At 38.8% G+C, this 22316-nt stretch overlaps 1 protein-coding gene across 1 annotated transcript; it reads right to left on the bottom strand.

The window, feature by feature from the left end:
- Positions 1 to 12921: 12921 nt before the first annotated feature.
- On the bottom strand, positions 12922 to 21757 carry LOC131248350 (hsp70-Hsp90 organizing protein 3-like). The gene is made up of 7 exons (XM_058248608.1): positions 20655 to 21757; positions 17923 to 18211; positions 15382 to 15467; positions 13958 to 14181; positions 13800 to 13866; positions 13657 to 13716; positions 12922 to 13210 (listed from the first exon to the last, which is right to left on the bottom strand). Exons 1-7 carry the CDS (start codon positions 21546 to 21548, stop codon positions 13097 to 13099), a joined length of 1734 nt encoding a protein of 577 aa, XP_058104591.1. The 5' UTR covers positions 21549 to 21757; the 3' UTR covers positions 12922 to 13096.
- Positions 21758 to 22316: the final 559 nt, after the last annotated feature.

The raw sequence follows: 22316 nt of genomic DNA, 5'->3' as shown, positions 1-22316 counted from the left end.
TACATATTCCACGTGTGACGGTGCTAATTTGGCAGGTATGGGCAACTACTAGGAATTTCTTCTTAAGAAAATCTTGATTATACCAAATAACAAATATGAAAATACATCCTAAAGTTTTAAAAAATAATTGATTATAGATGAAATTTAAAAAAAAATAATAAAAAACATTTCTTTACACATGTTTCGTGAAAATAAAGTTTTCCAAGAAACACTATTTTCCTTTCTCATACTTTCCGAAAATCCAACTGGCCTCTCCATGACATGGGATTTTTACGAAAAGTTGCTCATGAATTCAAATTTTACCTAATAGTTCAAAGAGGAATTGAAATATCCAAGAGGTGCATTTTGAGAAGAGAAATTATATAAATAAAACTTGGTTATTGTTACCTTTAAAAAGAGGTGAATCAAGAACTGGGGCTCACATTTCATGTCTGTCATCTAGATTGTTCAGCAGATGCACCACATCCAACACAAGTTTTTTTAGGCCATTTTTTTAAACCGTTAATGTTATGTTATTGGTTTTTTAATATATATAGGCAATTGATGGAATTCCCTTATGGTTTTTTATATTTCTTTTGAAAAGGAAGCCACTCGTCCTTGACTTTGCACTTGGAATTTAGTATTGGGAAACATGACTCAACTACCCTGAAAGTTATCAGACTATACTGGCAAATAGTGGTGGGAATTAGAAGATTGAGTCTTTGCAATCCATAATTTATTTAACGACGGGGCAATTTGTCATTTTAATTGCCCCCACAGCCCACCATGATCACTAATGGATGCTCTTACACTAGATAAATTGTTTTATTAAGTTATAAAATGACCGTTTTGCACATTAGGGGCAAATATGTTAAACTTCCAATTTAGCTTAATTGGCTTTAAGGTGTGAAGGTTGCGAAAATGAGTTCAGGCATCCCAAGGTGAGAATACAGAGCATGTGGAGTAATAATATAAGTGAAAAATAGGAGTGTTTTGGTCATTTTGATTTTGCCTTTGAGTTAATGAGGAAAAACGGGGTATTTTCATAACTTATTTATGCCAATTAGCTATGTTAAGGGTTGAATATATATATATATATATATATATATAGACACACACACATGCACACACCACCACACACTCACGCCATGGTGGGATTTCACCACCTATGAGTACTCGAACCCTCAACCAGGTGTTGAAACTCCTAAGAGTCTACCACCGGAGTAAGAGTAAGGACCCAAGCAAAAAAGACAATATGAGAGAAATTGTACACTCAGTAATAACCTAGACAAAAGTTATGCCCATTGTTTTCGATGATTATGATGTTTTTCATGATATATGGTAAAAATTAAGTGGCTATACATATGTGAAGACATATGGGAAGAGCTCTAGTACATACGATTACCTAAGGCGATAATTAATAGAGACACATGGTGCAACATGACTGGTCACGCACATCTAGAAGCAAACTAATTATGCGAAGATCATGGAAATATCAATCGAAAATAGAAATACAATCAGCTACACTTATGAGAAGATTGGCCAAATGGAAAAAGATCTCAAGAACTTGTCTTGAGCTAGAAGTGTAATCGGTCAGGTCAACTAATTGATCAATCAATTAATAAAAGATCTCGGAGGCCTATCTCAATACGTGTATCTACCAAATCATCTTACACATATAAATACAGTAAAGAATGAAGAGCTCAGAACCTATGCATGTCCAATACAACACAACACTACTCTTTTTAGTACAACGTTGTCTATCCATCATCTGCCATGAAGACATTATTATTATTGTTGTTGTTATTGTTGTTGTTATTGAAATTATATGGATTATCTACTATAGCGCTTGTGGAAACTTCGCGGAGCTTAGAATTACGACTAAGTCCCATAAGGGGTGTATAGGATCAATTAAAATTCTTGCCTAATTAAAAGATTTACAAATTCAAATAAATAAAGTAATTAACACTTATGCTTCGAAGCCAAGTGGGTACAATCACATAAACTACAAATAATGCAACAATAAGTAACTAATCTATAAAATAAGATAGTAAGCTTGTGTGTGCTTACAAGTTAAGTGTTTGGCATACAATCCAATTCAAGCATTCATATAATTTAATTAATCAAACATATAAACATGAATAGAATTGTGCTCAAATGATAATTACAAATATAAGCATATATACTTGTTCAGTTTTCCTACTCTACTCTCAACGAACACACTCTCCTCGAATGTACCAGTATTTCACTATCGAATGTTTTAAACCAAGTTCACCTCTAACTTTTATAAGCATACACTCCCGCCAGAGGCCTACACAAGGACTTAACAAACGTATACTTTTATTTTAGAGAAACACATTTACACTTGTGTCAGTGGCTCCGGCAAGAGACTTTACCTGATTTTTTATCAGCTAACCAACCACCACTAGTGATCCTAATCCAATGTCATACGTACACTCCCGCTGGAGGCTCCCTTAGAAATTAACATGTATACATCCATATCCGGTGAATGTGGTCCTAATCAAAGGCCCTACGTACACTCCCGCTAAGGCTCTCATGGAGACTAACATGTATGCACCTATGTCCAATGAATTTAGTTATATACAAATAGCCTAGGCCCTACACAAAAACATATTTGAGTTTGGGTCACAAAATCTACACTCAATCCTACGTAAGGAAATAAGAGTAGTGATAAACTCTGACAAATGACAACCTTACTTGTCGGATTGAGTACCGTTATAACATCTTACTTGAGATGCTTGATTGGTACTCTCACATATTTCAATTAGTTTCACAATTGCTCCCACATCCGTCAATGTCACTGGTTCAGCTTCACAAACAAGCGCCTTACATACAATGCTCCAATGAGGTAACCAAAGTGATGGGAGGAAGATAGAATCTCTTACAACTAAAGGGATAGTTATTTTTCAATAAGAAATTTACCTGGATGAGTATTCTAAAGGATTTAAACAATGATTTGTCTATAAGTTTGGATTTAATTTCTTAAACAATGGAGAAAATATGAATACCTTTATAATCAAGCTCGGAATGCTCATTAGAGTGGTTATTTACAAGAAGGATGTCATGATTCTCATTGGTTTGAAATCTAGAATGAGGGATATGAGTTGGGTATCCCTTAAGCTCTAAATTACCAAAACTCTATCTCTAAGCCCAAATATCAAATGCTCTTTATATAAGATTCAAGTTCCAACTGCCATAAAACGAGCAGAAAATAACACATTCGATTGATTGACCAATTCCAACATTTTTTAAAAAAAAAGCTTGCTAGATAACTTTGGTTGTCTTCGATTAATCGAGCAGGGTTTGTTGATCGAACAATGATTCGATCGAGACCGATCGAGGATCTATCAATATGATCGAGAAGTTATAAAAAAGATGATTTGCTTGTTGGACATTTCTAACTCTCATCAATCGATCAACCACATCCACCGATTGATCGATCAAGACCATCGATTGATCAAGTTGTCGATTGACAGCACTTATGAGTCTATTGTGGGGAAGTTTGGTTTACATTAGCTCAAGATCTCTATAGCCTATCTAATCATGTTCAAATGAAGCTCTTCAAGCTAAGAGATGATCAAATAAAGATTTAACTATTTGGAATCGACCATCTAAAGGTTAGGTTATTTTGGATCTAAAGTTAGGGTCACCAAGGCACCTCACAATTTATATGCTCTTCACTCGTTAATACTTCATGTCTTCATGTGTCTTTGGTCTTTAATTTCCAAGGGCTCAATCGACTCACTGACACACGGACCCATGTGATTGACAAATAGATGTATAAATAAGTGCGCTAACAATTATTATTATTATTATTATTATTTCATCTAACTCATCCACTATCAAGGTAGCGCAACGCTGCAAAACTAGCTCAGATTGAATAGATTAGAATAAGATAGTTATGTGCCCTATGTCCGTGACAATGTCGTCAGGCTTAAGAAGATCTCTAAGTCTCGAACAGATGGCCAGCTGGGCCATTTTGCCTCGTGTCTAAGGATTCTTCTCGACTATCTTGTTACAAAATTCAACCAAGTTTCGAACTGGTCGTCATTTAATTATAGAAGTCTTGCCACGGAACCTAGTCAAGCGACAAATAGGTGGTCATTCCATGAAAGCCTTGCTTATGCAATTAGGATCCAAGCATGGAGTGAGGACTCGAAGCAAAGAACAAATTGTCAGCATACTGACTATTCCATTATGAAGTGCGTAAGTGAGTGACAAATGGTTGATCGTTTTCCAAATAACTGATTCACCATGAAGCTTAGTTGTACGGGGTAATGAATGGACTATCATTTTCCAATGACCGTCTCACTATAAAGCTCAATTGTATGACAAGAGACTATCAAAGATCTACTTTCCATCTGCCATCTAAGCGCAGAATTTGTTCCTACATGGCAAAGAAAAAAATTGCCACAACGACTATCTCAACATAGAGCCACCCATTGATGAACAAAAGTCCACTACCTTCTCGTAGACCGCAATTGTTTCGTATCACAAAGCTCAAATTGATGAACGAATTGTTACTCTCAACAACAGGTTAGTCATGAAGCCAGTTGAGTATGCAATCCAACTTTCATATATGACAACCTTCTTGCCATGAACAACTCATTCTCAACAACAATCTCGCTATGAACATATTATCATTAGTTTCCTTTTCTTTTTCTTTTTTCTTTATCATTTACTTTTCTAGCCATATAAGTAGAACTCATCTATTAAATTAATCAACTTTGGTCTAGTTTTATTTTTTCTAATTATATTACTTTATCATTTAATAGTGTAAGCTATTACGTGCTTAATTGAAAGCTCTTTTTCCAAAGACAAAAATTAATTAATCAAAATGATGAACCCTCTGCAATTCACTTGATTTCGTGTAATTGGCAGTTGAATAATCGAGTCTATTTTCACAAATCTAGTCCTAATCCCAGAGTTGTACACGAACCGAGTAAGCTTGGTTAACTTGCTCGACTCGAAAAAGCTCAATTTGACTCAGTTCGAAATTGAGTTCAACCCAAGTCGAGCTAATTTTTAAAGCTCGAAAAAATTTCAAGCCGAGTTCGAACTTGCCTGAGCTCGAATCGACTCGGATCAAACCTCAACTCGAATTGAACTTGGATCGAACCAATTCGATAACTCGGTTATTTTGATATTGATGTTGCTTTCCAAGTGTTTGATGAAATGACTCAACGAAGTGTTGTTTCAGGTGCATACATTCTCAGCGGGATCGACTGGTGGTGAGGAAGGTATGGATATGAAACAAATCACTTTATAAATAAAAAAATAAAAAATAAAAACATTACATGATAAAACTACCCTTGTATCTTGATTTTGATGTTGCATACTGACCATTTGATGAAATACCTGTAAATCGTTGCTGTTGTTTTGCATACTATGAGAAATTGAATGTGCACTTCATGTGTTTGACAAAATCCCACACAGGCTTGAACTCGGCTTGAGCTGGCCCGAGCTGCTAACCAAACCTATCCGAGCTGGCCCTTTAGGCTTGAGGACCGAGATGAGCCGAGTTCAAATTGGGTCAGCTAGTGGCCGAGCCGAGTCAAGCTGTGCCAATATCGACTCGGTTCAACTCGTGTAAAGCTCTGCTCTGCCTAATCCAACTATTTTATTCGAGTGAGCCACACGCTAACATATATGACCAAAATCAAAATCAACATAATTAACAACTGCTGTTAACCACTTCAATAAAAAGTTTTAAATATTTTCTACTGTCACGGAGAAGAAGAAGAAGAAAACAACTTTAAAAGCTCTGACATAAGCGATGAATGATACGTGCTCATTGAGAACTGAACATTGGACATATAAGAGAGTTGAATTAGAAAATAGCGACATTCAATTCAAAGAAGAAAATGATGCAAGCCGATTCCAACATTCAGTGCACAAGCAGGCATTCATGAATTGCAATGTTCACGTTAAGTAACGTTTGTCAATGCAAACTTTTAAAAGTGCTCCATTATTGTTTTTAGAAATTTTTGGCAAGAAAAGGCTAGCTTAAATGGGAAATACGGAATGCGCACACGAAAAAAGCTATGCGCACGTTGTCAAAGAAATTCTCTCCCTAAATTATCCTAACTGGCAATCCAACTTTTGTGTGTGTAGAACTTTTTTGAACCCACCATGATTTATGTGTTAGATCCACACCATCCATTAACTTTTTCAGATTATTCTAGAATATGAGCCTGAAAAATGAGACACAACCAAAGCTCAAGTGGACCACACCATGGAAAAGGGAATTCAATTACTACCATTAAAACCTTCCTAGGGTCCAATGTGAGGTTTATTTGTCATCTAACCTCTTCATAAGGTAACATAGACATGGATGAAGGGAAAACACAAATATCAGATTGTTCAAAGTCGTTTATGGCTTTAAGAAGTTTTCAACAATAGGTGCCTAATTCCCACTATTTCTTAGTATAGCCAACTTGAGTTTTGGATAGAGGTGGGCATCGAGTCGAGTCAAACCGGATTGGGCCCAATTCGACTTAGTCCGAAATTTTCAATGCTTGACTTGAACTCGATCTGATCCGGACCCAGTCCAGGTCCTCTGACTCGATCTGATCCGTTGCACTGCTGGCCTAACCCAAACCGAGTCCGACTCGGTTAAGAAAACCAAGTTGATCAGGTTGGGTACGGTTCGGATCGAATCTTCTGTGACCCCTAAAAGAGTTTCAATGGTAGACGTTCAACCCCCCACTGCTTTTTGCAGTGTGGTCCACTTGATCTTTAGATTTATCTTATTTTTCAGCCCAAGCCTTAAGATGAGCCCGCCAAATGGATGGATGGTTTGGATATAACACATACCTCATGATGGGACCCGTAGAACTTGCTGACATCAATACACCAGACCAGCTGGCCTGGTGCGTGGTACACCTGCGACCTGCCAATCCGCGTCCGGCTTTCTTTTCTTAGGACACAGATTTCCTGCATTTGGATGTTATGTGGGCCCACAATGATATTTGTAAGAAATCCACCCTGTCCATCAGTTGTGGGAGCTCATTTTAGGACATGATACCAAAAAATAGGTGGATTCAAAGATCAAGTGGGACGGACGAGAGGGAAAATCAAGGAAAGAGTTTCCTACCGTTGAAACCTTCCAGTTATCTACCCTGGTATTTATATGCCATCCAAATCGTTTATAAGGTCATTCCCACTCGGATGAACTGAAAACACCAAAAACTTCTTCTGATATTAAACTTTGTGGCCATGCGAATGTTTCAAACGGTGGTCACTGAATCTACACTGTTTCCTCTTGTAAGGGCCACTTGAGTTTTGGATACACTTCATTTTTGGCCATATGTCCTAAAATGAGTTCCCAAAATGGATGGACGGTGTGGATTTATCACAAACATCACGGTGGGACCTACCTAGCATCCCACGCAGGAACTTCCTGTGAAAGGCTTTCGCATGAAATCAACGTCTCTCAGCACCTTGAGCCACGAGTGAGAGGGTGGATTGGCTACTCCCCCTGCCACCAACCAATGGCTAGTGATCAATGCTCTGTGGACCCCACCATGATGTATTTATTTTATCCATGTCATTCATCTATATTTCTATATCATTTTATGGTATTAAACCAAAAATGAGGTATATCCCAATCTCAAGTGGATGACATTACAGGAAACAGTGTTGAATGAACATTGTACAGATCGGATCGAATCGGATCCTGGATCGGATCGGTCCGGATTGGCCACTGATCCGAACTTAACTCGATGTACGGTTGGATCTGAGTGGGCCTACTCAATCCGACCTGATCTTGGCCTTTGGTTCGGATCGGATCAGGTTGGATCCGTCGGATCGGGTCGGATTTTACCTGACTCTAGTTTTGGATTTACCTCATTTTTTATTTCTTTTTCTAAAATGAGCTTGTAAAACGAATAGACAAGGTGGATTTCCCGCAAACATCATGATGAGCCCCACTTAGCATCACAAGCACGAAGTTTATGCAAAAGGCTTTATCGAGAAATCCGCGTGGATTACGTGTAATGCTGCGGTAGTGGAAGCAGATTGCAAGGTGTACCACACACCACCAAACTAACGTCACCAATTTGTGTGAGGCCCACCATGACATATGTGTTATATCAAGATTGTCAATCCATTATGCGAGATCATTTAGTGGAGGAGACAAAAAAAAAAAAGAGGGAGATCCAAATCTCAAGTGGACCACACCACAAGAAAATAGTGGTGACTAAAGGCTCACCATTAAAAACTTCATACAACCCATTGTAATGTTTATTTACCATCCAACCTGTTGAGGAGGTCACACCGAGCTGAATGAAGGGAAAACACAAATATCAGCTTGATAATCCTACCTGTTGATTAGGTCACATAGACCAGATGAAGGGAAAACACAAATATCAACTTGATCTTAGCTTTCCATAGGGCCAAAAAGCTTTCAATGTAGGCGCCCAATTCCCACTTAGGGTGTGTTTGTTAACGCTGAATTTTTGCACTTAACGCAGAATGCTCTCCGTGAATTTTCATTAAACAAAATTTTTTGCTTCCAAAATTACCCCTTTTCAAATTATTACGTCAACTGAAACTTCTTTATGCCCCTCCATGATTTATATGTTTGATCCACACCGTCCATCAACTTTTCAGATCATTTAAGGTGTGAGCCAATAAAAGTAGGTCCAAGGATTAATTGGACCACAAGGTGGGGATTAAACGTCCACCGTTAAAAACTTCTTAGGAGCTGGAGAAGTTTCGGATCAAGCTAATATTTGTGTTTTCACTTCATCCATGTCTACATGACCTAATGACTAGGTTAGATGGTATAAAAAAAAAACATCACAGTGGCCCTTAAAAAGGTTTCGACGGTGGATGTCATTATCACTGCAGCATTCTTTGGTGTGGTTCACTGAAGCTGTGGACCTGCTTCATCTTTTGAATCATATATTAAAATAATGTGAGAAAAATGATAAACGGCTTAGATAAAACACTTACATCACAGTGGGCATGATAATCCGTACGGGCGGGGGTAGGACGCAATCCGCGTTCAAAGCGGATGGGCTGGGACGGATTGGGAAGCGAATTTGCTGGTGTATTTAAGTCAGCAAGTTTTGTGGGTCCCATTATAATGTATTTGTTATATCCAAACCGTCCATCTATTTTGTGAGCTCATCGTAAGGCTTGAGCCAAAAAATAAGACAGATATAAAGATAAACTGGTCTACACTGCAAAAACCAGTGGGGGATTGAACGTATACCATTGAAACCCTTTTGGGGGCACAGAAGTTTCCAATCAATATGAAACTTGTTTTTCCTCTTCATCCAGATATTTTTTACCTTATGAATAGATTAGATGGAAAATAAACATTATGGTGCGCCCTGCGAATTTCTTAATGGTGAAAATCCTTAGACTTCAAATTTAACAAACGGGGCCTATATTCTTGTTTTCCCTTCATCCATGTCCTTATGATATAATGAACAGGTTGGATGACAAATAAACATCACTGTGGGGCCTAGAAAGGTTTCAACGGCGGAAATCACTATCCCCACTATTTCCTGTGGTATGATCCACTTGATCTTTGGATACGCTTCAATTTTGGACTCAACCCCTTAATTTAGATAGAAAAACAGATGGACAGTATAGATAGACCACATACATTCAAGGTGGGCCCAATTGAATTTACTCAGTACGATAAGCAATCCAATTTCGTGTACCACACACTACCTATATAACTGGTGTTGGTACGTGTGTCATGCGAAGACGAGCGCTAACGCTCATTAAGCTCCGAGTTGTACGATGAAAATGTTCAGAGATGAATATCGAATCAGATAATGATATGCCTAAAGTGGAAGGAGTATGAGTATTTGGAAACTTTGAACAAACTATTATGTCCAATATGCGAGAAGAAATTACCGCCACACTTATACATGCAAATCATTAATTTTTTATCTGTTTTTATGAATAATGATATTTTAATTTTCTATTAAGTACTTTATAGTTTATTTGAATTAAATAGAATAATTTTATTTTCATTTAATAAAAAATAATTTCTTTATAATATAAAACATTTCCAAACAAAAGATAGGGGCAAATGTGTCAAATTAACATATCTCAGACATTTCAGATGTTTGTTAACAAACAGATTGTTTCAAATTCAGTACTTAATTTTCAGACTTCGGACATAATTACCAAACAAAATTTTTTACTTCAGATTTCAGATTCAGGCTTCAGATTTCAAATTCAAGCTTTAGACTTCAGATTTAACAAGCGGGGCCTTAGCGTGACCCACTTAAGCCTCACAGCCGCCTGTTTTTTGTTTTACGCCCTTAAAAGTATGAAAAAAAAAAAAATTGGATGGACGGTGTGGATAAAACATATAGGTCAGAATAACCCTCACAGATCCCATGACAAGATCATCCATCTCCAGCTATGTGCGGCACTGACTTCGGTAGATCCTAGATCCGTTCGCGAGTTAAAGGTGCTGCGGATTTGGATCTACTTCATTTTTGGGATCATATCCCAAATTGAGTTTTCAAAACAAATGGAAGGCATGGATATAAGGCATATACATCATGGCGGCCCCACACTCATAGTACCACCCACATATCTAAACAGGAAACAGAAGCAAATGTGTGAAATTAATAAATTTCAGTCATTTAAGATGTTTGTTAACAATCAAATTATTTAAATTTATATACTTCAAGACTTCTTTTAAACAACGTTTGGGATTTCAGATTCAACTGCGTTTGATGAACTGAATTTTTTTTAAAAAAGTCTGAAATTAATTTAAGTAATGGATCCATTGTGTAGTGAATTTTAGTACCAATAATCGTTTGAATGCCTGCTCGGTAAATTATTTGAAAAAATTCTTCAACACTGAAATTTAGTTCTGAATTCAAAATTTTCTATTTAGTAAAAATGTTTGAAATTTTGTAATTTTACCAAATTGTCCCTAAATTGAGCCCATACCCTCACATGTTCTAAAAAAGTGGATGGACGGAGTGGATTTCTCACAAACATTGCGATGGGCCCCGCCTAGTTGGCATCCTTCCAAAACTAGAGTGGATTAGGCATTACCTAGGTAACGTCAAACCATGGGGCCCACCTTAATGTATGTGTTGTATATACACACTGTCCATCCATTTTTCTGGATCATTTCACGGTATGGTCACAAAAATGAAGATCCTGATCTCAAGCAAGCCATACCTTAGGAATTGAAATCCCACCATTAAAAACTTGTTGGGGCAACAAAAGTTTTGGATTAAGCTAATATTTGTTTACCCCCTTCATCTAGGTCTATGTGACTTCAGAATTGGATCCGCTTCATTTTTTGGCTCACATCCTAAGACGATATGAAAAAAAAAAAAAAAAAAAAATGAATGAATGGTGTGAATGTAGTATACACACATCAAGGTGGGCACCATGTAAGGGCCCCACCATTTTGGGTGAGCCTGTGCCACACATAATCTGCTCCCCACAATCCTCCACGGATTTCGTACCAAAAGCCTTTCACAGGAAGTTCCCATGTAGGAATGCTAGGTACAGCCCACAATGATGTTTGTGAGAAATTCACTGTGTTCATCCCTTTTGAATTCATTTTAGGACATTTGACCAAAAATGAGGAGGGAACAGTGGGGATTCAATGACCATCATTGAAACATTTGTATGGCCACAAAAGTTTTTAACGATTTCACTTTTTCCCTGTAGGGATTTCCTTATAAACGGTTTGGATAGCATATAATGCGCAGGAACTTCCTATGAAAGCAGTTTGGCAGGACATAAGTCCACAAACTAGTAGCCACTGTTGACCTGGTAAAGTTCAATCAACCCCACCATCAACATCATTACTTAGAATGAATAAAGTCATCATTTAAATATTTAAAATAAAAATAAAAATAAAAATAAAAATAAACTAACGCACTCCATGCATTAAGGACTTTTTAAATGTGTCACCCAAAATAGTATGTTAAGTAGTTGAAATCTAATTTTCAAATTTCAGAGGCTAAGGGGTAAACAAACAGCTCCTCAAACCGAGTTTAACCCAAGTTTGGTTTAACTTGTTTGTGTAATACCATCCGCTCAAGCTCTACACAAGCCAAGCTTCAAGCCTATCCCTATTATTTTATCCCTATTATTATTTGAGCTTGATTTGGTCCAAATTTTATGAGCTTGAGCTTGTTTGGTCTAAATATCTAAAGACGAACTGAGCCAAACTAAGCCAAGCTAACTACAAGCATACAATCCATGAGCCAAATCTAGCCGAGCTAAATCAAGTCGGCTTAAAGCTCGAGCCTACATAACACTATGAGCATAGAATCTAGGTTTGAGCTGAGCTGAGCAGGTATTCCCATGGTTTGAATTTAGTTTGTTCTTTTAAACTGGCTTATTCCAAGGCTTAGTTTGATTTGAACTTCTGATCGAACCAATCCAAGCAGAGCCTTTTCAAATCAATCGGAACCACTTTGGAGCTGGGTTGGTTGGTTTGTGTCCAGCTCTAGACATCATGAATATCTCAAAATCAGTTTGATTGAATAATCCTAACCTCCAATCCATGATCCCTTATTCGTTGAAATCGGGCCATTGTATTTTTTTTCTTCATTTTTAACCATATAAATGTCCATCAACATAGTCATCTGAGCCTTCTCTAATAAATGTAGGGCTATCAGCAGGCCAGGCCTGGAGTTGGCCTCGGCCCAGATTTTGAACTGTTTCAGGCCAGGCTGTCGGGCCGGGCCTATTCAAAATTTGGCAGGGCAAAGCGCAGCCCATTGACAGCCCTGAATATTCCATCAAAAGCACAATTTTTAGGTCTCCAGACTGGAAATTATAGTTTGGACAGTTCAATTTGAATTACACGGTTCCACACATCTAATTTCTAAATATTTACCAAGTGCATCATTGGGTTGAAAAGGCACCTGCCCCATCACTACTTATACCTAAGAAATTCAATAACACAAATGCAGCAATCAAACCACAGCTTACGCTCACCTCTTCTTCTATCAAGAGTCCCCACAAATTAGAAGAGGAGATTAAGTTATGATGGAAAACCAAAATTTCCAAAATGAAATTAGTTCACCAATCCGTTAAATACATGTTGCGGAGCAAATGATTTGATGCCCGGCTCTTCACGTGCTCATCTGAGCTGGACAATCCCTGCACTGACCAGCTTCTGGATCTTGTGCATCACCTGAGGATTCTTGAGGTGATCCTGAGCAGCCTTGGGATTCTCCTGGAAGTCGATCAATACCTGCACAGGACAAATGTTCCCAGCCATTCAGTCAAAATGTATGGACCGAGCAAGAACCCAACCCAAACCCCATATGACCAAAATTACTGATAAGCTGTGATGATAATGGCACACAGAGCTATAAGTACAGTAGAATAGGAACCACAAGGCCACACCCATCTACAGAAAACCGAAACGGATGTCGTGACGAAAATTACTGATAAGCTGTGATGATAATGGCACATAGAGTTACAAGTACAGTAGAATAGGAACCACAAGGCCACACCCATCTACAGAAAACCGAAATGTATGTCATGTGAGTGGCCATTTGCAACCCACATACAACCAAAAACAGCTTGACATAATGCAGGTACCCTGTTGTACAGGAGCAATTCACGGCACCCTTAATTGCTTTCATACCTGTCTCTTGATGACTATACTAATCATCAATATCGCTAAAATCATACCTGTCTCATGATGGGGTCGGACAGAATATTCTGAATTTCTGGATCATGCATTGCCTTTGCCTGCAAAGTAACTCACGTTTGGAACCTTCCCTGATAAAAGTACTACAGAGATGAGGATATTGACAGAAAAGAAAGCAACTGACCTGTCTCTCTTTCAAATCCTCTGGACTAATATCCCCACGGTTGGTCTTATTGATCTGCTCAACGCATCTGAATATATGTTTGGGAGATAGAATCAGGATCTGGCTACCACTATCATATATGCAGAAGACAGCTGGTTGCTAGGAGCAGGTATGCATACCTTCGTACACCGTCCAACAACTCCTGGTTGTTGGGATCATGTTTTAGCCCCTCCTGGTAAGTCTCAAGCGCTTTGTCATATTCCTTCATGAAGAACTGAACTGCTCCTTTCCTTGTGTATCCCTTGGAAAATGCTGGATCGAGTTCAATACATTTCTCTGCATCCTTCAAACCCTCAGGCAATGCACCCAGTTTCGTGTAGCAAGCTGCCCTGTTACTATATACCTGCAAAAGAAACCAATGGCCAGGTTTAACGGTAATAGTAAAAGAATGAAAGGGAGACATGCTAGCTAAGCAGTTGCTTCAAAACACATCAAGGGCCCTTTTTGGATACCACCAAATAAGTTAGTTTTTCTACTCAGTAGATAAGTAACTTATTTGAGATAAGTTAGTTTGGTTTATGACCAATTATGAGTAGCTTTTTTATTTAAAGTTACTTGATCACTTCAATTTAGTAAGTAGAAATCAAGATAAACTACTTAAGGCATATGTAGCCTATCTTAAGTAACTTAAGATCCAAATGCCCTCTAAATGATGCTTTGCACAGCTATGATGGACACGATAGCAGATTACATACTGACACTGCAAGTTGCAACGTAGCTACTGGACAGTGCTCTGTGGAACCCACCATGATGTGAGTGTTTTATCCACGCCGTCCATCTATTTTGGATCATTATTTTAAAGCATAAGCCTGAAAAACGAGGCAAATAGAAATCTCAAGTGGACCACACAGCAGGAAAACAGTGATGATTGAACGCCCACTATTAAAAACTTCCTAGGACCCACGGTAATGTTTATTTGCCACCCAACCAATTGATTAGGTCACACAGACCTGGATGAAGGGAAAACACAAATATCAGCTTGATCCAAAACTTTTGTGACCCCCAAGTTTTTAATCGTGGCCATTCAATCACCAATGTTTCCTGTGGTGTGGTCCACGGGAGATTTGGATCTTCCTCATTTTTTGAATCATGCCCTAAGCTGAGCTGGGAAAATGGATGGACGGCGTGGATAAAATACATACATCATGATGGGGCCCACAGCACCATGATTCATGGTTCAATTCACTATGCAAACAACAAAATGAGATATGACAGGAAAAGGCAAAATGGCTCATCATCAAGATGGCCTTATCCCAGCCATTTCGAGCCTGCATTATGGACACTGGTCCCTCCAGTCTCTGAACATGAATTCTCACGATTGCCTAGCTGTTTGGCCATCCTGTGAAAATCAACTCCAATTGCCAAGTTTTTTCAGATATATATTGGTTACTTTGTAATGATACTAGTATGGGATTCTTTTGTCAACCTACTTGAAACAATGGAGTTCATTCTTCCGTGCGACCATGTTCTATTCATCATAGCACAGAAATATCTATCGGAAAAAAAAAAAAAAAAAACATAGGAGCAGAAATAGGAACGTTACCCTTGGATCCTGTGGGTTCCTTCTCAGGGCTTCTGTATAATGTCTCACTGCTTCTGGATATTTTTGCTGCTTGAAGAACTCATTGCCTGCACATAATCAGTAAATTATAGAATTATAGATCCAGATGCCCTGTCATCGTGAAATTTTTTCACTGAAACATTTTTTTTGCAAAAAAAAAAAAAAAAAGAAAGAAAGAAAAAAAGAAGAAGAAGAAGAAGAAGAAGAAGAAAAAAAGAAAAGAAAAAAGAAGAAGAAGAAAACTAATAACTGCATGCCAACAAAGACGATTGAAGCATCCAGGTCCCAATCTCCAATCTCAACAATCTGCCGCCAACAATCAGATTGGTGGGCCCCAGAGGCAGTCACAGCTCAGATTAGTGTGCCCCACAGGTGTCTGGTCAAACTGTGCATCCCACAAGCGTGCATCATTCATGTGTCCAGCTCACAAATACGCACTGTTAATCTTTAACACATGTTGATTGGATATTTAACGAGTTCGTCACTGGTTTTAGTTACTTTCTTATTTATTTCAACTTAAAGTTCTTTTTTCAATATCAAACTTGTTTAACAAGCCATAATTGCACTCTTTCTTCTTTTTTCTTTCTTTCCTTAATTTAAACATGGACGTCCATTTAATACCTGTAACTCCTTAATCTTTGAACTTCTCAAGGCACTCCTTGTTGCAAAAAAAAAAAAAGCGCCAAATAGGTCTAAAGATTTAAAAAGAAAAGGAAAAAATTATTATTACCATTTTCGGCAGCCAGGAACCAATTTTAGATCCTAACATTTCTCTTAATGGACTAATGCTAAAGTGACAATGAGTTGCAATTTTTTGGACATCCACTCCATTCTTGACAGATAAAAGTTCCTGTATTTGAAGTTTAATAAACAAATAAAAAAAAATTTATTACCATTTTGAGCAGCCAAGAACCGATTTTAGGTCCTAACATTTCTCGTAATGGGCTAATGCTAAAAGTTTCGGTGATATTGGCCAACATAAACAACACCTTGTGCACGCATCAGGAGCAAATACAAGAGTGTTACACCAGAGATCCGTAAGGATATCATAGTATATGGACAAGCATGCTCGAAAAAGACATGACACAGCAGCTATTCAAGAAGAATTTATGGAGAGAAAAGCTTATAAGGGTATCGATGTAGTAGATTTGGATGAATTTACACCACCTACATCCACAGGGCAATCTAAACCGGCCACCAAAAGAGCCCGTGGGCATGGGCCTATGGAATTTATGAAGAGAAAAGCTTATGAGGGTATCGATGTAGTAGCTTTGGATGAATCTACACCACCTACATCCACAAGACAATCTAGACCGGCCACCAAAAGAACCCGTGGGCATGGACCTATGGATAGGTGGTGTAGATCACATCTAGAAGATGTAATTGACCGAAGGTGTAAGGGCAAAGCACCTGCCCAAACCACTTTAGAAAACTGATATAAGAAGAATAATAGAAAAACTACGATTTAGTACATTACAAAGTGTTTGTATCAAGTTGGTGTAGCTTTTAACACAATGAAAGTGAAGAGTTTCAATGTAATATTTGAAGCTATAGGTCAATTTGGACTTTAGCTTGAAACCCTCTTCCTATAATGAAGTGAGGGAGAGTTGCCTAATAAAGAGGTGCAGTTTACTAGAAACTTTATCTCTAAATACAAAGAAAGTTGGAAAATTTATAGTTACTCGTTAATGGCTGATGGATGGACCGATAGATCCGGTCAAACATTGATAAACTTTTATGTAAATTATTCAACTGGGACAATGTTTTTAAAGTCCGTGAATGTATTGGCCCATTCCCAAACGGTCGATTATTTATTCAAATTGTTACATGGTGTAATTAAAGAGGTAGGAGAGGAATATGTTTTCCAAGTTATCATGGACAACACAACTAATTATACAATTGTTGGTCGCCATCTTATAGAGAAGAGGCAATGTTTATTTTGGACACCATGTGCGTCACATTGTGTTGATTTAATATTAGAAGATGTATGTAGGTTGTATCTTACAGTAATTGTTAGGGCTAGTAGATCACGTCCGAGTGACTAACCAATGATTTTTAACCATTGATTTACATGGACAATGTTTGGACGGTGCTGATCATCGTATTAAAGTATTTATAGTGATGCAATTGATAATCTAATTATTTTGGGATATCATTAGTGGGCCATGTGTCCAATAGATTAATAGTCTAATGACACATGTTACACATGCAACTCTTGGAAGGATTTTAGATGTAATCCAAGCTTTCACCATGGATTTCAAACCCCCTCTTTGAGGGGATTTGAAACCCCCAGTTACTTTACGATGCCAAACAACCAGGAGATTTGAAATCCCCCCAAATCCATGGTGCCAAACGACCCCTTAGACCAATACAATTGACCAGCATCTTATAAAAAATAAGCGCTACTTGTCAAAGTAGCTCGTGACAGCAGGCATGGTAGAATGCAGGAACACGACAGTCTTGGCTAACATTTAGTTGCAAAATACCACCGAAATGCTTCAGAACTAGAGGAGAGAATAGTACCTTTCTCACGCTCCTCATCTGCTATTTGTGGATCAAAATATTCCTGCTGCTCTAGATCTTTCTTTGCTTTCTGTGCATCATTGAGCTTTTTCAATGTGTCGGGATTGCGGTGCTCAGTTAGTGCTTTCTGGAAAGCCTCAATAGCAGGCTCATAGTCCTTGGAGCATTTTGCAAGCTTCACCAATGCAGTTCCCTTCCTAGTCAAGGCCTTTGCAATCATCTTAAAATCTGAACGAAGCTCTCTCCCCCTATCAACAGCTTTGTCACAATCCTTGATACAGTCCTCGTACTGGACACAAAAGAGTACATATACATATCTAGTCTCAAAATGAATGGTAATGAAAATAGAAAAATGGCCAGTGCCTATATGAAGATACCCCTGCTTAGTGTCATATCTCAGAAAGCTACAAGGAAAACGATAAAACTTCAGCATTAATTTCATATTACAATTAACCTTGTTCACTACAATACAGATAATTGATTATACTGTACGTTCACACATATCCACTAAAAGACTAGAAAACATGCCGTCAATAATACCCCATAATCATCTGATAAGTCCACAACAGTAAACCTTCCACATGGTTTATATGAAGATACTACTGCTCAGTGTCATATCTCAGAAAGCTACAAGGAAAATGATAAAACTTCAGCATGAATTTCATATTACAATTAACCTTGTTCACTGCAATACAGATGATTGAATATATTGCATGTTCACACATATCAACTAAAAGACTAGAAAACATGCCATCAATAATACCCCATAATCATCTGATAAGTCCACAACAGTAAACCGTCCACATGGATTATTGTTGCAACAGGGTTAATGGTCAAGTTTGTAATGAAGATCAAGAACCAATGTCACCATCTGAGGTAGCAAGCATGATCTTAAGGATAACTTCTACAAGCGCATGATCAGGGTCTCCATTCGACTTGCAGAATCCCATTGATTATTTTGAATCAAAACATAACTTGAACTTTTAACCCAACAATTCTTACTGAAATACAGCTCCTCTTACAGATGACTCTTTTGAAAGGCATTGTAATTCTAATGCAGCCTGATATGCGAAGTGTATCAAAGACCATGAAAGACAAAACCGTGGGAAAGAAGAAAAGGGAAGAGAATGCTTAATTAACAACACATGCAAGGATTGACCAAGCAACACATTTCACAAACAAATAAGTTCTCACTAAAAAAGGAAAAACTAAAAAATAACTCCAGAATGTCAACAATAAGCATTTGCAAATCCAAAGAGACCTTTAAACAGACTTCTACATAAAGAAAATCCTAATGCTATATGAATGACTAACATGTCCTCGGAAAAAAAAAAACCCTAACAGTTCTACATGAGTTACTTTTGACATTCCCCTAATTTTAAAGCACTGAAAATAAACGACAATCTTTACTCGTTCCATTATGTGGACATCATGTGGACACCATACATGGGCAGATGGGAGCAACACATGAGAAAGCTGATCCACATGTGGGCCCATCGATTTGTTTGCATCAAGTCCACTGCTAATGATGTTTTTTTCCCCTCAACGACAGGTATGATTGCCTCCAATGCAGTGATATTTTCTTGCTTTTCATTTTCAGCCTACATCAGGATACAACTTTCCTTTGAAAAAGCTCTGTAAGACAAATTCTAATTTTGTGTCGTCCATGAAAGAGAAGACCATAAAAAGGCTTAGGCTGCATTGGCAGTACACCAAACCAAATTTCCTGCAGAAAGATTATGAGAATGCCACTAATTGAAGTGCACAGAAAATCAATTCTATTTCTACATGAGTGACTACCCCCTTTCCCATCAAACTAACTCAAGTTTGCTAGTTTAATGTGGAGAAGAAATGAACAAGCTGTCAGTTTCAGTCAGAAACCAATTACTACCAACTACAGCTTCAGGACGCTGATTCATGGACTTTGGCATGTATGCTTTGCAATGATCAGTCAGGGTTCATGCACAGACCAAAAACCAAAAATCCTCCAACATCGTTATTTACATGAATGCCAAGCTTCCATTAAAATGAGATGAGATTTTACAAGGCTTCACAAACATCCACCAAACACTCTTAAACCTCACGCTGGATGACAAAGAAGTTTGAAGTATCACAAACAGTTCGGACTACGCAAACAAACATGATGCACTCTCATATAAGTTACCCAGTTTCAATGCTAATGCAGTTTCATCAACTGGGTCTGTGTTGAAACCATTCTGGCATGGTCAGTTTTATAAATTGTCCGAATTTTATAATGAAAATCAACAGTGTTTTAATGATCAGACAAATCCTTTGCTCTACATAAATATGTCCAGATTGTGCCTCAGTCTACATCTATCTCATTCAGAGGGGACATCCAAATAGACCTGAATTTGATTTATCAATGAAAACTAGATTCCTGACAGTGATTATATACATGCGTAATTCCAATTAGTTTATAAAAAAAATAGATATATCAACATCTCCAACTTCTAATATTCATCATCTTCATAGCCATTTCATTACTATACCCATGATCATGATTAGTTGATTACTATGCTACTATTCAAGGGTTCTTTATTCTAACATTTGTGCATGCATTTCTAGAAAATGAAGATATTCATGCATCACATACCTTATATAATTAAAAAGAAAAAATAAGAAGAAAAAGAATACAAAGAATGCATGCCTTCACATATCATCAGATATTTGATTTCTAAATGTAGCCAATTTGAAAGGGGAAAAAAGTGTACCTTTCCCATTTCCATGTAAACAGCCGCCCGGTTCGTTATGAAAGAGATATCTTCATCATCCAGCTCAATTGCCTTTGTATAATGCTGAATCGCAGTCTCAAAATCCTTCTTCTTATACGCCGCATTCCCTGCCTCCTTCTCTCTCTGTGCCTCCGCCTTCCTTTCCCTAACCTCCTTCTCCTCGTCTGGAATATCCATTGGCTCTGGCTCTGGCTCCGGCTCCTTCCTCGTCTTCTGCTCTGGCTCTGCCTGCCTCTTCAACTCCGAGTCCATCCCCGGCACATCTCTCTCCATTTCCTCCGGCGTCGTCGTCCTCAGTTTCACATTAAGCAAAACCCCAAGCACCTGCATCATCCGCGGGTCCGAGAAGTACTTATTAATGTTGTTCGGATTCCGCTGCACGTCCTGCAACATCTTCAAGAAATCCGGCTGCTGGAGATACCCCCGCGTCGCGGGGTCTGCAGTCAGCTTCGCCCACACATCCGGCCCTTGGAATATGTTCTCGAACGGCGAAGACGCCTGAGGACCGCCGCGGGATCGGGCGGCAGCCGCCTGCGCGTCGGCGAGGCCGGATTTCAGGGCGTCGTTGCTGGGATCAAGCTCAAGGCCTTTCTTGTAAGTGGTGATCGCGTCTTCGAAGTTGCCGAGGCCGAGGTGGGCCGCACCGAGGCGGCTGTAGCCTTTGGACCAGTCGGGCTTGAGATCGACGGTCTTCTTCGCATCGGCGAGGGCGTCGGAGTAGCGTTGAAGGGAGGCGTATGCAGCGGAGCGGTTGGAGTAGAGGACGTGGTTGGTGGGGGCCAGATCAATAGCTTCGGAGAAGAATCGGATGGCTTCCTCGAACCGGCCGGCAGAAAAGGCTGCGTTTCCTTTGGCTTTAGCTTCTTCGGCCATGAAAAGAGATTGATTGTTTGTTCTATCCAACGCGGCGGAGAGGGAGAAAGAGAGGCTTATCTGCTATCTGTCCTACGAGAGTAGAATACGAGCTTCTGCTTGAAGAAGTTTTCTGTTTCGGATGTTTCTGGTGAGAGGATTGGAGAAGTATGGAATGCGATGCGACGGTCTATTTTAAAAAGGGTTTGCCAGAGAGTTCTAGCTGCAGCATCGTAAGGCCGATGCGGTTCTCGAAGTTTCCGGAGTTGAGGATTGGAGGATTTGGCACGTACGAGACTTAGCGACTCGCACGTTTCGTGGGGGGTGAGAGAGATGAGATGCGGGAGCGCCTTTTAGCAAGCGGCTGTTTGTTTTGCTAATGTGCACCAGTTCTCAGCAAATAGGGCTCCAGGTTCGGACCAGCCTGCTCTCGCTCCGGGCGCTATAGTGTTTGAGCGGGCTGGTCTGAACCTTCAAACATACACGAGTCAAGCTTGGCACAGCTTGACATGGCCCAGTCCTCAAGCCTGACTGGCCAGCTTAGCTTAGCTTGGTCAACAACTCAGGCCAATTCAAACAAAGATCAAGCCTTCACAGCATTTTTTCAAACACATAAAGTGCACCTTGAATTTCTCACGAAATGTTAAACAACAGTATTAATTGTAACATAAAAATCAAGATATAAGGGTATTTGTTTCATATACATACCTTCCTCACCACCTGACACTTTGTTAAGTCATTTCATCAAACACTTGCTCAGCAACATCGATATCAAAGTAACCAAGTTAT

Source organism: Magnolia sinica, chromosome 6, assembly GCF_029962835.1.
Source record: "Magnolia sinica isolate HGM2019 chromosome 6, MsV1, whole genome shotgun sequence".
In the NCBI taxonomy this organism is placed as follows: domain Eukaryota; kingdom Viridiplantae; phylum Streptophyta; class Magnoliopsida; order Magnoliales; family Magnoliaceae; genus Magnolia; species Magnolia sinica.
Note: the sequence above shows the minus strand (reverse complement) of the source record. Positions and strands in the feature narration are given on the sequence as shown.

Excerpts from the sequence above, each read along its gene's own strand:
- LOC131248350 (XM_058248608.1), bottom strand. The coding sequence starts at position 21,548 with ATGGCCGAAGAAGCTAAAGCCAAAGGAAACGCAGCCTTTTCTGCCGGC. Across the intron at positions 15,468-17,922 it reads AGATGAGGAGCGTGAGAAAG|GCAATGAGTTCTTCAAGCAG; the intron begins GTACTATTCTCT and ends GATTATGTGCAG. Across the intron at positions 13,211-13,656 it reads CCGACCCCATCATGAGACAG|GTATTGATCGACTTCCAGGA; the intron begins GTATGATTTTAG and ends TGTCCTGTGCAG.